The 15705-nt window shown below is 53.2% G+C and overlaps 1 protein-coding gene across 3 annotated transcripts in view; it reads right to left on the bottom strand.

The window, feature by feature from the left end:
• Positions 1-4468: 4468 nt before the first annotated feature.
• Positions 4469-15705, bottom strand: part of EIF4H (eukaryotic translation initiation factor 4H) — a 24619-nt gene continuing 13382 nt past the window's right edge. The window contains exons 2-6 of one of the 3 annotated variants that reach the window (XM_082712640.1): positions 13046-13233; positions 11039-11103; positions 10855-10951; positions 6571-6708; positions 4469-6281 (exon numbers count right to left, since the gene is read on the bottom strand). In XM_082712640.1, the coding sequence (XP_082568766.1) occupies positions 6142-6281; positions 6571-6708; positions 10855-10951; positions 11039-11103; positions 13046-13233 (628 nt within the window). In that variant the 3' untranslated portion in view covers positions 4469-6141. The remainder of the gene's footprint in view (positions 6282-6570; positions 6709-10854; positions 10952-11038; positions 11104-13045; positions 13234-15705) is intronic. The other 2 variants (XM_082712638.1, XM_082712639.1) reach the window with 2 other exon arrangements.

Here is a 15705-nt window from a genome sequence, read left to right as displayed (position 1 = left end):
ATGTCACGTACCCAGGGGATGAGGCTGGAGGCGCACGGAAGCTACGCCGGATTTGAACCCCCGTCTGCAGTCTGCTGTCCCCCCAGCGCCCACAAGCGCAGGGAGGGCGGGGGGTGCGCGCCAGCAGCCCTGCCGATGGGACCGCCTGCCCGGCCCCCACTCACGTGGGCCGGCGTCGGAGCCCCTTGACCCCTGGACTGGGTGCCTGCCCAGGGGGTTCCAGCCAGCAGACACTGACAGAGGCTCCCCCGACTGATGGGAAGGAGCCGTCCTATGCCTGGCTTCTGTCCTGGGCCTTGGCAATGGCAGACGTGACCTCTCACCACTGGCAAAGTCTCCAGGTCGATCTGCAGTGGGACCTGGGAGCCCTCAGACCCTCCCCAAGCCCGTTTCCCATCAATAATTTTTGCACCTTTTTGTACCTGCTTGGAAAAAGGAGGCTGTTCCCCCTTCTGGTCAATTTTCCAAAGTCCTCCAAGGTCCTATTTTATTTATAAATCAAGACTCAGAAAAGAGGCTTTGAAAAACGAGACAGTTCACATCCAGTTGCGTCAAAGGTTTCAAAAAAAAAATTGTTTTTAATAATTCAGTAGGTTTTGTGAACTACAGGTTTCTCAGGACTTTATGATGTTCCCAGGGTTGTGCAACCCTCCCCACTGTCCATCCCCAAACCCTCTTCACTGCAGACACACTGGCTTTTCTGCTCACCGAAGTGAGCAGAAAAGATCCCCAGATAGCAAAGTGACAGCTCTAAAAACTCAGCAATTCCAAGCTGAGAATCTTCGGGGGTCATATATATCCTAAAGGCTGATGGGAAGCTGTGCATCTTTTTTCAGAAAAATCACCCAAGGTGTGAACGACATTCTAGAAGGCCCTGGAGCCCCACATATGTCTGCACCCCCAACTCCACATCTTAAGGTGCCAACGAACCTCCTTCTACCCCCTCCTCCCGAGCCAAATCTGACGTTTATTTGTGGTTGTGAACTCACTACCCAAAGGAACCTAGAGAATCCTCATCCTTCTGCTTTCCCTGGACCTCAGAACCTGCTTCTTTTGCTTTGTCCTCTAGGTGTAGGCAGATTCTTGAAGTGGTTTGTCCTTTTTATGAACACCAACCAGGCCGTCTGGCCGCGTCGGGCTTCTTTTTCCCGCTATTGCGTTGTGACCCGATGCTGTGTGCGCCTCCGGGCCATTCCGTCATCTGAACACAGCTTCTGCTGCTGTGGATGTGCTTTCTCGAGGGTTCATACCTGGAAGGGGAACCACTGGGCTCTAGAACACGGAGACATTCCATTCCCAAGTGAAGTCCCTAAGTGTAGTTCCGACTTACACGCTCCTCTGTAGGACACAGACTCTTTGGCCACCGGCCTGTCGGGTCGTGATGGCGGGTGAGGGGTAGTGTTTTTTTTTCCTCCGTGTGATCTTGACTTACTAGCCAGGACTGCGAGTGGGGTGGGTTAGCATTCTTCTCATCTTGTTTGTATTTTGATAGAGTACTTTAAAAAGGTTACCTAGTGAGCGCACTCTTAATTTCGACTAAAGGGTAATGCATGTCAGCAAGCCCTCTACCACGTCCAAGGGAATCGTGGTTATTTGCAGAATCCCTGGGCAGCCTGAAAAGCTGCCCGCGTTTCTCTCCGGGCCCGGCCCGTTGAGAAAGATAAGCTTCCAGGCCGCTCATGATTTTACTAAGGGTCACCTTGCCTCCCACCGTGAACAGAATTCCAAACGGAACACCGGAGAGCCTGCCGTTGTGAATCAGTGTACTTTATTTGTGTATTTGGTATTCTGCACCTAGGGGGTGGCTACAGAGGCGGGCAGAGATGAGTAGTAGGTTGGAGTCAAGTACGTGATTTCGGATCATGTTCATGGCCAGAAACTGCAGAGGGAACGAAGATGTGTGGATTTAGAAGCCTGTGGACCTCGTGTAAGCATCACATATTTCACCGCGGTGGAAGACTGGCCAAGAACACCCGAGACTCAGAGCAAAGCGCTCACCCGAAGGGCAGAAGCTGCCAGGCTCAGCCCAGACGCTCCCGAGGAAGCACCAGGAGCCCCGCCCCGCCAACCTGCCAGCCACGCACAGCCTCCCGGCAGCCGGGGGCCGTTTCATGGCCCAGCGCGCCGGGCGCACCGGATCTGGGGAGCACAGGGCAGGAGCGAGCCACCCGTGACACACGGAGGATGGCTGACAAGGGTGCTCCGGGAGGGCACTGCCTGAGCACTGGTGAGACGTCCACAGGGCGAGGCCCGGAGGAGGGGCTGGCACGGGAGGCCTGCCCCGTTCTCCAGGAGACCAAGGAGCCCCGCGCACGACAAGGGGCCCCAGCGGGTCCTACTGCCGTGATGGCCCGGAGAACAGACCTTGCACAGGCTAGTGGCCCCACATGACCCCCAGAGCCCGGCGGAATCTGAGAAAAGGACAGAAGGAAACAACAGTATTTTAAATACTTGTGAGAAGAGCCAATTGTAAGGAAGGCTTTAAAGCAACAGTTGGGGTGGGGGGCAAGGGGGGTGCTGGCTGGCCCAGTCGGTGGACCGTGCGACTCTGAATCCCAGAGTCTTAAGTCCAAGCCCCATGTTGGGCGCAGAGTTTACTCAAAACAGAAAAATCCAGAAACCGCCAGGTCCAAGAATGCATAAGGGCCACAGGGCACCGGCTCACTGCCCACATGATCTGTTCCTCGGGAGTCTCAAGCAGGAGCTCCTTTAGAGGCTGCTGGAAACTGGCTCTTCTCCCCCAAGTAACGACCAAGTAACCTCCTTCAGCCAGGCTCTTCCTGAGATCCTGAACTGGGAGCAGAGGCCCGGCCACAATGCCGGCACCCTCCTGTCACCCGAACGCACGCCTCCTGCCCCCTCTCCTTTCTGCCTCCTGCCAAGACCTCCCTGAACAAGACGTTTCGGTCAGGATGGGAAGCCTTGGCCTCTGCAAGTTGGCTATGCAAACTTCTCCTCTCCTGGGACTTGGAGAAACCACCTGGCCCCCGACAAGACGGGCTCCGAGGTAAGAACATTCTCAGAAACCTGACCCCTATTAAATGGGCCCCGCTTGGCATCCCAGTCCATCTGGCTTCTGAGGGCAGTTTAAGAACAGCAACAGGGGCGCCTGGGGGGCTCAGACGTTAAGCATCTGCCTTGGGCTCAGGTCATGATCCCAGGGTCCTGGCATCGAGCTCTGCGTTGGGCTCCCTGCTCGCAGGAAGCCTGCTTCTCCCTCTCCCTCTCCCACCTCCTCCCTCTGCTTGTGTTCCCTCTCGCTGCGTGTGTCACATAAATAAAATCTTAAAAAATAAGAAAACCAAACAGCAGGGACAAAAAAAAAAACAAAAAACAAACCACCCCAATGCAGAGGGAAACCTATCTCCGGAACACTCATACTGTGCGCAAACTTTTGTGAAAATGAACCCATTTGTTTAGGTGCTGATTTGGGCAAAGATGCACCCTCCTCTCTCAATTCGGCTACTTCGGGACAAGACACGGGTATTAAGCTGCGTCTGTAACCCCGAGCACAGCGCAAACGCCAGGGCCCAAGGGAAGGCGCGTGTCCAGACCACACCACGGCGAAGTCACAGGGAGAGAGGGAGTCAGACAGCCGGGCGGGAGCCGCGCTTCAGTCCCGAGAAACCTCTGGAAACCCGGATGACCCAAGGGTCCGAACCCGCCACAGGCCCTTCAGAGGTGGGATCCAAGTTAACCTCTGAAAAGAAGCCACATCGAGCTGGGCTCCGAGCCTCCGGCCAGCGGCCCAACCGCACGAGGGGCAGAGGGTTTGTGGTCTCGGGGACCCTCTCCCTCAGAAAAAACACCAGCAAGCATCAGGTCCTCCAGGCTGGGCAGACCATGCGGACAGCCGCGCGTGCTCTCACCACAACAGGGCCTGCCCTCCCCGCCCTCCCCCTGCAGGGTAAGCCACCGTCAAGGCTCGCCTCCCTGCACCGTGCCAAGTCCTCTGGCAGCACCCTCGCCGCCAGCCGGGCCTCTCCCAGACTCGGCAAAGCTCTGCCCCTTGTCCCCTGGGCCACAGAACCGCCCGGAAGTGCCCCCGCCCCCGACAACCTATCACCTGCTGGCCACGAAGTCCCCAGAACTTCCGCTGAACACAAGCAGTTATTCAAAGGGACCCCTCGTGCAGACAGCGGACTTCTTCCATTCTGGGCAGAAACTGCCTTTAAAACCTAATCAAACACCACGGCCACACACCTGTGCACGCAAGGTCTCTGTTCAGGAAATCACGTTTTTTGGGAAATGAGGAGGAAAAAAGGGAGACCCCGGTGTGCTGCTTCTGACCATCACTGGCTCTGAAAAGAATCTCACGATTCCTCTAAGTTCCCAAAGCAAGAGGCGCTTGGCTCGCGCACCGCAGCCTGTGCTGCGAGACTTGGCTGTCGCTTCCCGACTTTAAGACGGTGCAAATTGCACGTGGAGGGCAGCTAGAAAGAACTCAAAAATAAGGACAAGCATTAAATATTACGTAAGGTTTTCTTTTATTTAAAAGATCATTCACAAAATACCATATCCATAGATTTCCTTTCTGTCATATAGCTGAATGTGTGAAGTGTTTGGAATTCTGTTCTTACGTTTAAAAGTCAACCGGGTGGCCCAGAAGTTTAGATGATTTTGTTTTGTTCTTAATCTTTTCCCCACGGAAGATGTAAGTAGGTCATCTGAAAGCATCGGGTTTGACTACAACCACATAATGCATGTCTTTCGTAAGTTAAGTATTGGCGTCACACAAATGGTTCTTATTTCAGAAGCAGAGAGGCAGGGGAAGAAAGGACAGGAGAGAGAGTTCTGTAACTGCTGAGACCCCGGGACAGAGCCGCGGCGGGGACGCGGGGGGCTCTCCCCCCGGGGCTCCAGCCACCGGCCGGCCCCAGCCGCTCCCCGCGGCCCAGAGCGGGCCTGGGTGCTGCAGAACCGAGCTGTTCACACGCAGGCTTTCCAGCTCCGAGGCCACGGCCACCCCCTGCCCCCACCAAGTGCCGAACTCACTGTGTGGGGACAAGCAGCTCTGCCCCCAAGAGGAGACCCGGTGGCTGAGAGCCACCCACCGGCTACCCGGACGTCCCTGTCGGCTCTGCATAGTAAAATCCTCAATTCATCAAGCGAAACAGTAAAGTGCCAGACTGTAGGCCCATTTTCATTATAAAATCCAGGGAAGCTGTGAAGCACAGGAGCTCGCTGCTACACCAAGGAGCAGAGAGAAACAAAAGGGAGAGATGCGGGCTCCACACACAGCGGGGACCAGAGGAGCGGCCGCGTCCACGCGGTCAGGGCAGCCCGGTGTGGCTCTGCCACGGCCGCCCTTCGGTCCCCCCAGAGCACCCTGGCCGGCAGAAAGGAGGGAACCGGCCCGCACAGTGTGCTGAAGGCACCCCAGTGGGTGTGACCACAGCGGTGCGCTCGGCGGGTCCTCTCCGGCTCGCCGCGCTGCTACCCCTTCTTCTGGGTTCCACGGTTGAGCGGAGAGCCTCTTCTGCTCGGGCCACCTACGCAGGGAGGGGGCAGCGGAGGCAGGGCTGCTTATAAATAGGGACAGGAAGGAATTTTCAAGGATCAACGGGTATTTTATCCTTGTTTTGGAAACAAGGTGCCTCAAATTCTGTATATGTTGATCACAGCGGAATAAAAACGAGAAGCTATCCAGTCTGTGACTTCCTCCCTGGTTTTTTCCTCCCCCCCTTGGAAGCCACAGCAATACAGAACTCAACATGCAGGTCAGGAGAGAAGCGCCGAGAAAACTCAAAGAAACAACTGGGTCTGGCCAGTGCGTCTGAAGTAAAGAGAGAAAGCACAGGAGAGAGCCGGAGCAGCACCTCCAAGCAGAGGACGCCGTGGGCGGCTGCCTCCGTCGCCCGGGAGACACTCGGGTGCGGGAAGGAGAGAGCACAGAAGGGAGAGAGGCAAGGAGAGGCAGAAAAAAAAAGAAGGAAGCACGAGACAGGCACTAGATAGGTTCAGCAAAGCCAAGAATGTACTAAAAACCACTTGTTAACTGCTGACATGCGCTCACAAGCTCTGAGTTTCCGTTGTACGAGAGGGGACGGGGGTCAGGCGCAGGACCGCCGGCCCGGGGGGCTGGCCCGGCTGTGGTCTCGCGCTAACTCCCCCACACCCCACTCCCTCCCCGCCGCAAGCTCATTCTTGCTCCTTCTGAACGACTTCCTCTCTGGGCCTGGCTCCCCCGAAGATAGCAGAGTTGGGGTTGGCTACTTGATTGAGGGGCGTTGCGACCGTTCGAGGCTTCAGCTGGAGCCGTGGCCTCTGTGCTCTTTCCTCTGCGGGAGAAAAGCCAACATGGTTTATCGAGAACGGACCCCCTTCCCCGTGCGGGTGAAATGGCCCCACTGAGGCCCCCCTGCCCCGACCTGGCCCGCTTTCTAACTAGCAAGCCAGCCGCGAAGACTTAGCGCACCCCGAACATTCTAGCAAAGGTCAGCTCGCTATTTAAGACAACGGGGTGGGCCACAGAAGCCATTGCCCGGGGCACGGGAAGACCTGTGTGTGGGGGGCGTACAGCCAGCGCACTCCGGCTAGACACCCTCCGGGGAGGAAGCAGCGTCCTACCTTCTGTGGGTTCTCTGAAGTCCATGTTGGACCCTCGGAGGGGAGGGCCATCTCTGAACCGACTCCCCATCGGGGGGCCCGTTCGCCGGTCACCGGGGCGACTCCCTCCCCTGCCTCCTAAGAAGTCATCCCTGAAGCCTGAAGGAGGAGGGGGACACTGCGTTACTTTCTCAGCCACTGACTCAGAGCTGCCCACGCAGCCGGTCTGCTCTGCAATTCTTTAGTTCGTCCACCGTCGGCAGCTTTTGTGAAATAAAGCGCAAACGAAGACCGAAAAGTCAGGCACCTGTGTTGTCAATCAAGCGCGAATGTGCTGGGCTCAGCCCCGGAAGAGGGGGGCGCACCGGGGCACAGGGCACCCCGCCCCCCAGCTGCACACCTGCTCCGCTGTGCAGGAGAGGACGGCCGGGCTCCGGGGGCCTGCAGGGAGCCGCGTGGGGAGAGGATTTTCTCCACAGGCTTGGACAGCCTCAACTTTTCTTTAGGTTCACATTTCACTGCAAGACTTCCAGCTAGAGGGGAGTCGAGCTAAGCAGCCTTTTACTTATTTTTGTTTTGTTTTATAAGGACTTTATTTATTTGACAGAGAGCACAAGTGGGCAGAGGCAGAGAGAGAGAGAGGGAGAAGCAGGCTCCCTGCTGAGCAGAGAGCCTGATGCAGGGCTCCATCCTGGGACTCTGGGATCATGACCAGAGCCGAAGGCAGACGCTTCCCGACTGAGCCCCCAGGCGCCCCTGACATGCGTGTTTTGCAGCTAAGGCTGAGCGAAGGCAATGCCTGGCTGCCTTGTCAGCTCAGACTCCAAGTGTCCTTCCAATCTGCTCGGTGCTAGGTTTTCTGCTCTTTGGCACACTTCCCTGGCGACCGCACTGTTTTGAGCCGCGCCCGGCTGGAGCGTGGCAGGTCGCCCGGTCTTCGCAGTGCAAGGAGGCGGCCCTGCACCCCATCTGGACGATGTGCGTTAGGTCAGCTGCACTCGGGCAGCGTCCTGGTGCTGCTGCTGGGAGTTCAGGGTCGGATGAACCACGAATCAACAGCACACGTGAGTAAGGTGAAGTAAGGGGTCTTTCCAACACATCCACACCAGAAGGTCCGGGCTGATCGGCTGACCAAAGCGTCACGACCAGAGACTCTCAGGACGCTGACCCTGCTGCCTGCCCCGGGGGCAATGGTCTGTCTGGTGTCTGCTCACCTGGGCTTCTCAGAGCTTTAACCCTAACTCCCTTGAACGTGGAGAATACGATGTTTGCAAGGCTGGCCAAGGAACTGGGGAAGAGATCAAGTTACCCAAAACCCGGCTCAGAAACAGAGTCGGACCACATCAATTTTAACAAGAAATGAAAACGATTTCAAACAGATTCGGGCCACCAGGAGCGCTGAGATGGGGAAACACACTGGGAGGTGTACAGCTGGGGTAAGAGTCTCTCGAGAATCCTTCGAACCAGAGCTCACGGTGTTGGTTCAATGAGCACAACTGGTCTTCAAACAAACACTCAGCCTGACATTTTCCGCCAATAAACTAGGAAGCGCACCTTCCCGCGTGGGTACAGAAGTCACTTCCCCTGCACGAGTAACTCCTGCTACCAGCGTGCAACACCGGTCAGCTCCCACTCCCACCGACTAGAGAGACACACGACCGCTCTGTCCAGGTTTGGCAGAGGCAGAAACCGGCGCCCGTGACAGAATCTCTTCTGATAAGGAGCAGGGGAAGAGGATGAAGTTTAAAGCAAGGTCTGGCACACTCAAGAATGCCTTTTCATTAAGTGTGGAGACAGATTTTTTAGGTGGCACAGCATTCATGAGACCCTTGTAAGGTGTTTTTTTTTAAAACAAAGTTTAGTTTAACGCACAGGCTACTTCTGGTGGTGGGACTTTGCTTTCTTCTTTTTATTTTGTATTGCTGGAGTTTTCTTTGTAACAAGCACGTATGATTTTAAAAACAGCAACGTTCGGGGCACTTGGGTGGCTCCCTAGGTAAGCCTCTGCCTTCGGCTCAGGTCATGATCCCAGGATCCTAGGATGGAGCCCCATGCATCTCGTTGGGCTCTCTGCTCAGCAGGGAGCCTGCTTCCTCCTCTCTCTCTGCCTGCCTCTCTGCCTACTTGTGATCTGTCTCTTTCTCTGTCAAATAAATAAATAAAATCTTTAAAAAATAAAAAAGCAAATAAAAATAGCAACGTTCTTTTAAAGAGCAAAAAAGAAAAGATGGATTTTCACAAATAACGCATATAGGCATTAACTCCTCTGTGTGGGCATATGTGGTTTTAAAGACCACTAAAGGGGTGCCTGGGTGGCTCAGTGGGTTAAAGCCTCTGCCTTCGGCCCAGGTCATGATCCCAGGGTCCTGGGATCGAGTCCCACATCGGGCTCTCTGCTCAGCAGGGGGCCTGCTTCCTCCTCTCTCTCTGCCTGCCTCTCTGCCTACTTGTGATCTCTGTCCCTCAAATAAATAAATAAAATCTTTAGGGCGCCTGGGTGGCTCAGTGGGTTAAGCCGCTGCGTTCTGCTCAGGTCATGATCTCAGAGTCCTGGGATCGAGTCCCGCATCGGGCTCCCTGCTCAGTGGAGAGCCTGCTTCCCTCTCTCTCTGGCTGCCTCTCCGTCTACCGGTGATTTCTCTCTGTCAAATTAATAAATAAAAAAAACTTTAAAAATAAATAAATAGATAAATAAAATCTTTAAAAAAATATAAAAAATAAAAAATAAAGACCACCAAAACCCTGCCGTGGGACACAGGCCCTGGCAGGTGTCGAGGTCCTGTCAGCTGTGTTCTCAGCTTCCGACAGGAAAAATCCAACTAAGGCGACCGTTCCTTAGGTAACCTCCACGCTTCCCCAGTCACAAGCTCGAGGGCTGTTCCACTAATACCAGAAATCCCAAACCGACAGGTCCAAGACCACTACTCCTCAGGCCAGTAACGGCTGCACCTGGACTGACTCTGCAAGCCCTCTGCTGCGTGTTTCAGAGACCAGCTTATACATAAAATTACAGTTTTACTGGATGAGACTGTATTTTTATGAATAAGCTCTTTTCTGATCGGCTATAAGAAACTGAGTTCTGCAACAGATATAAGCAGTCATATGTTTAGTTATAGTGGGACTGGAAAGAATTTTAAAGAATTCTGGTCTACACCAGCTTGTCCTACTTCCTCCCATACTCACCAAATACTTTGCGCTGAATTTGGTTTGATGGGGGGAGGGGAGGGTGACAGGGTGGGTGGGGTCACTGATGTTATCTTAGACCCTGTGGAGAGCAGAACTCCTAGGAAAGATAACGGACTGGTTTCTCAGGGTTTTACCTTTCTACACAACTGCCATTTTTATTACCTGTGTGAGTTATTTACTAAAAACAAAAACCACCACAACAAACAACAACATAAAGAGTTTAAGAAACGTTTAGGAGTGAGCCAGGCCTCTCGGGTCAGTTAAGACAACGGTCAAGTGGATGCGGCCCACCAGGGAGGGAGCGGAGTTCCACGACTTCAGCCACGCAAGAGGGGGCCACCAAGAATCACAGTGACCCGAGGCCTCCCGTAAGCTTCCAAAACCTCCGGACTATTTCTGCAAGTAGTTCTGGAGGCAGGCGTGCTTCCGTGTGTCCGTGCACACCCGCGCGCCCAGGGGGCTCCCGAGATGAAGGGCCAGGAGAACTGCAGGCGGCGGCCCGGCAGAGGCCCAGCGGAGGCCCAGCGGAGCCGGGCCAGGGCTCCGTGCACCCCCCCTACAGCGGGGAGCTTCTCCAGTCCTATCCCACACACTCCGCCACCAACAGAGGCTTGGTGCACGCCTGGAGACCTTTCAGGAAAACATCACCTACACCGTGAGCTAACAGAGTGGTCCGGCCAGGCTGCTCCCAGCAAGGCCACTGCAAAGTAAGTGGCAATGCTGTGAACGCTGATCCCGGAAAGGAAGTCATCCCGGGGATCCCGCCCACCCTGGATTCTCCAGGGTCACCCACTCCTGAGATACACACCAGAAAAGCTGAGGCCGCACCATCACCTTGCTGCACAAACACGGAAAAATTCACCGGAAGATGACAACTCATGTGACGAGAAATTCGCAGGAGTTAAGAGAAGAGTTCTGGCCTCCAACAGAAACAAAACCAAACCGAAATGCCCCAGGCTTACAGAAGTCTGGTCCATTCCCTCTCAGCACTTTTACTAGTGTTTAAAAGCTTGCGAAAACGTATCAGACCCGCGAGACAGTTCTATTGGAAACCTCCGGGAACCATCATCAGCGGGCGCACAGCAAGTTTCACATTCAAGTTACAGAAGAACCAATCACCTCTGTCATCTGGTCCTCCTTTCCTGAATCCGAAGCCACCTTTATCTTGTTTTCTGCCTTCTGCAATGTCCACACGAAGTGACCGATCACCCAAGAGCTAAGGGTAATGGGAAAACAGTGTTAAGTACCGGCAAGAGAAAACACTGCGACTTCTAACACGCACAGAAAAGCAGAAGATACTTACCGCACCATCGTATGTCAAGGCTTCCTTAAGGGAATCCACCTCATCAAATTCTACATAGCAGAATCCTGCAAGAGAAACAAACCCCAATTTCCTCAAGGAACTCTGGGTGAAGGCAGGGGGCTCCCTGTCTGGTCCATTTCCCCACTCTGGTGCAGCAGCTAGGGCACGGTGGACTAGGAGAGCCCAGAAGAGAGATTGTATTTTTTGGTGAACAGAAAATACCTGGCATTCCTTCTTCATGTTTATGTCCTCTGAAATATCTGGCAGCTGGTTTTTTTTTTTTTAAGATTTTATTTATTTAGGCAGCTGTGTTTTTATAAAAAAACTTTCTTTTTAGGAGTTTTAACCATCATCTTAAAACCTTTCCTGGGTCACTGTGAAGAGCTGTTCATTCTGACTTTTGATTAACTTTAACAGAACCCAACTGGGGCTTTAAGACACAGATCTCGAAGTCAAGACCGAACGTGCTTTGAAGGAACAGGTGGAAGATGCCTACGACTTACTCCTCAGGTGGCTGGTACAGAAGCTGTTCTCTAAAGCTAAAAACACACCCTCAGTGACAAGGGCATCCTCTGTGCGATGCTCACGGAGAAACAGACAGCCTGGGTCCGAGCGCATGAGCCCACAGTCTGTGCCCTGATGCCGGCTTCGGCCGTGAGACCGTAAACACAACATTGCAGGCAGAGGAAACCACACTTCCTCACGTCAACCCCTGCATTAGCTACCCCCCCCACACTCTTTCCAAGGCCCTTCCTTGCCACCGGGAGACTAACTCTGGGCTTAAGCACGCACCCCCCCCCCATGCGCTCACACTGCACCCTGCACCAGGACTGCACTTCCCCTTCAAAGCCCACTGGACCGCAAGTGCTCCCAAGACTTGGGTCCAAACTTGTCCTGTTCACCATCTGCTCACCAGTAACTTACAAAAGAACCCACTGCTTGGCTGGAGGGTCCCCACCATCCCCCCTAAGCGGATCCAATGTCTATAGTATTTGAGGAAACTGCCCGCACGTTCCAAGAGGCCAACAAAGCCAGCTCACCCATCCCACCCTTCAGAGCGGCTGCAAGGGAGGATCAACCTCTAGGAGACACACTGAAACGTGCTTCTGCAGACTCACCCCACAGGCTGCCCTCCCACCGCCCAACTCCCCTGAAGCCTGGAACTCCTGGTGCCTCTAGGAGGGGCACTGGTGGGCTGATCGGACAGGTTTGTTTTCATTGTTTGGGCCATTCCTATCATAAGGCTTCAGGCTCTAAAGCCAAAAAACTTTCAACATGATCACAGTACTGCCTACACACAGAACTGCCCAGATGCACGAAACCCCTGCTTCTCACACCTCTCCCTCGCTGGACATCACTCCGTTCCTTCCCCGATGCTCTTCTGGATCAATGATGTAAGCCAAACGCTGACGCACCGTGCTCTCAGGGAGCACGTCTCCCCGCAGGGACTCTTGAAAAAGCTCAGAGATCATGCTCCGATGACTCTTCCTTCTTACTCCTTTCCCACTCCAGCGCCCCAGAGAGACTAATCTAAAGACACTAACTTGATCTGAAATCTGAGCCAACCCTCTTCCACACACAAACTCCAAAGTCACCAATGTAGTGACAGTACGTATGAATTCTATATAAATACCTAGATTACAGGAAAACTTCAAAGCAAAATGCCAGGAGTTGGGCCAAGGTGAAATGCAGCTACCAAGTCCTCCATTTTATCTGTTCATCTCCCCCCCCAGGGACCTCCCTGACAGCACAGACAGCACAGCTGGGTCAGGCAAACAGCTGGCTGACTCGGGCATACACATATGCCTATTTCTACAAATCAGAGCACGAGTAAAACATTTTCGCCCCAAGTAGAACAGAAAGCCTACAGGTTAAAGGGCCGTGTTCATTTCAGCTACTCGGACAAATATTTCAAACACTTTCATAAGTGGAGCCCTCTGGTTCTCTAAGACTGTGGTTTCAACCCTCCCTCTACAAAAACGTACAGTAAGAATTCCCCCAACTCACCTTTAAATTTGTCTGTATCTTTGTCTCTGACTAGCCGTACACTTCTTATGCTGAGATCCTTAAAGATAGCATCTATGTCGCCCTGAACTGTATTAAAAGGTAGATTTCCTACATATGCTGTGTAGGGGGGCTCTGTGGGCAGCTCCTTCTGGCTGCGGGAACCATGGCCACCAGCACTGCCGCGGGACCTGGAGGGGAAACAGACAGGATTCAAGTCTCCTCGCCCCCGCGCAGGGAACAAGGACAATGTCTTCGGCTCAGCCATACCACCCAGGGTTACTGCTCCACTGGAACGTGAAATTATCAAGAGTATCCCCAAATATCCTTCATGACCAGGGGCCTATTTTTTGGTGACAGAAATGTCCATGGAAGCACGGAACCTAGATAAACACACATTTCCCTGCAAATCCGAAGAGAATGTACCCCCGGCGTGGCTGGTTACCTATTTACGTGGACTCTGTGTCTATAAACGGTTTACATCCTAAAACCTTAGCAAACGCCCTCCCTCGTGCCTGGTCGTCCTCATCCAGGCCGAAGCGAACTGCCCAGAGTCAGTGCACTGTGTTCAGGAAGGATCTCTAGAGCCACCGTGACCCACACAGAACACACGTGCTTCTCGCTACCGTCACGCTGTGGCCAATACAGCCTCATGAAAACCTGAGCTGCTATACATCAAGTGCTACGCACATGCACGCTCCACCACTGCCCACGCGACCTCCCTGATCCTCAAGGGCGTACTACAAATCCATTTAAACCTCAATGCCATTCCTCCCCTGCAACAAGAAAGGGTGATGTGTCTACGGGGCTCAAAAGTGGCAAAAAGGCAGGAGCCGGACTCGACCACAGCTCCTCACTCATCTGTAGAGGTTCTGGTTTGAATCCCAGCTCGGCCACAAACTTACTTCACCATCCGACCTTAAGGAGTTACTCCTTTTCTCTAAGCTTTGTTTATTTGTAAAACTGGGTAAGTATTAGGTAATGCTAACGAACAAAGCTTAGTTACTGAGAGGTACAGATTATGGTGCCTCATACCCGGCACACGGCACACACAGCCAGAGCAACAGTCACCCCGTCATCCACACCTACAACCCGAGGCTCAAAATGTCCTACAGACACGGAAGCAGCAGCTGGGGCCACTGTACATTCATTCGTCAGGCCCACAGGACGTCCACTACCAAGAGTGACCCCAACGTAAACCACGGACTGTGTGACAACACGGTCAGTGCAGGTGTTGACGGCAGGGCCGTCTGTGCTCCTGTGCATGTGCAAGGTGGACACAGGAACTGTGTTTTCTTCTCCCTCTGCCAAAGACTGCTTTAAGAGACTGACTCCCTGCGGCGCTCAATCTCCTGACCCTGGGATGACGACCTGAAGGGAAACCAAGGGGCAGCGACTCAAGCAACTGCGCCCCCAGACCCCCGGAACTGTCTTTTCTGATCAATTTCGCTGTGAACGTAAAACTGCTCTAAAACAGTCCATAAAATGAATGAAGGGGAAGGGGAGCTCTTCCTTACATCAGTAAGAATGTCAACGCATAAAAGTAGGAGTCGTCATGTAAAAAGAAAACCACCACTCTTGGGGTGCCTGGGCTCAGCTGACTAAGCATCAGACTTCGGCTCAGGTCACGATCTCTGGGTCCTGAGGCCCGCGTCGGGCTCTGCACTCAGTGCGGAGTCTGCCTGAACCTCACCCTCTGCTCTCCCCTTCTTGTGCCCACTCTCAAATAACTCTAAAAAGAAAGAGAGAAAGAAAGAAGGAAAAGGAAAGGAAAGGAAAAGAAAGAAAATCATTCCGGGGCGCCTGGGTGGCTCAGTGGGTTAAGCCTCTGCCTTCGGCTCGGGTCGTGATCTCAGGGTCCTGGGATCAAGCCCCACATCGGGCTCTCTGCTCAGCGGGGAGCCTGCTTCCTCCTCTCTCTCTGCCTGCCTCTCTGTCTACTTGTGATCTCTGTCTGTCAGATAAATAAATAAAATCTTTAAAAAAAAAAAATAAATAAATAAAATAAAGAAAGAAAATCATTCCTCTGTACCCACTACCGCAGCAGGGCTGATTCAGACAAGGCTCATCAATGGCCTGAGCTGTCCGTGTGCCCTGTATTCTGGCACGGATCATGACAGACAAGAAAGGCAGGGGGACCAATGAAACATGACAACCAATGCTACATATCATCTTTGATTCTGGAACAAACAGCTCTAAAAAAAAAAGCAGATGGAGAGATCTGGATCCGGCACGTACAGACATCACGCTTCCACGCTCGATCTGCAGGGAGCGGCGGCCGGCAGGGCCGTGAGAACCGCCCTGCTCTCCCAAGAGCCCCGGAGGCTTCTAAAGATAAAGCAAACTCAAACCCTGTCACTCTAACAGTGTCCACTGTGGGTCTGAAAATGTTCTTATCGTTTGCAGAACACAGGAGGGAAAAAAATTCAAAAGAGGGAGATGGCGTTTTCCTTTTATGGAGACATTGAAGTATTTTAAAGGAATCTCCTCACGACAAAGATCTGCTCAAAGTCGTCCTTTCTATAGGGCAAGCACCAGTACAAGTCATGGAAAGTAACTTAGCTTTTGATCCACAGTTTGCTAGAAATATCATGAAAGAAATTCCCCATCTTTCCTGATAAATATTATTCTTTAAGACCCGTTTTTAGCAGCACCAAATCATG

The sequence above is a fragment of the Mustela nivalis genome (assembly GCF_964662115.1).
Source record: "Mustela nivalis genome assembly, chromosome: 19".
Taxonomy (NCBI): Eukaryota; Metazoa; Chordata; class Mammalia; order Carnivora; family Mustelidae; genus Mustela; species Mustela nivalis.
This window is presented reverse-complemented; position numbering and strand designations above follow the sequence as displayed.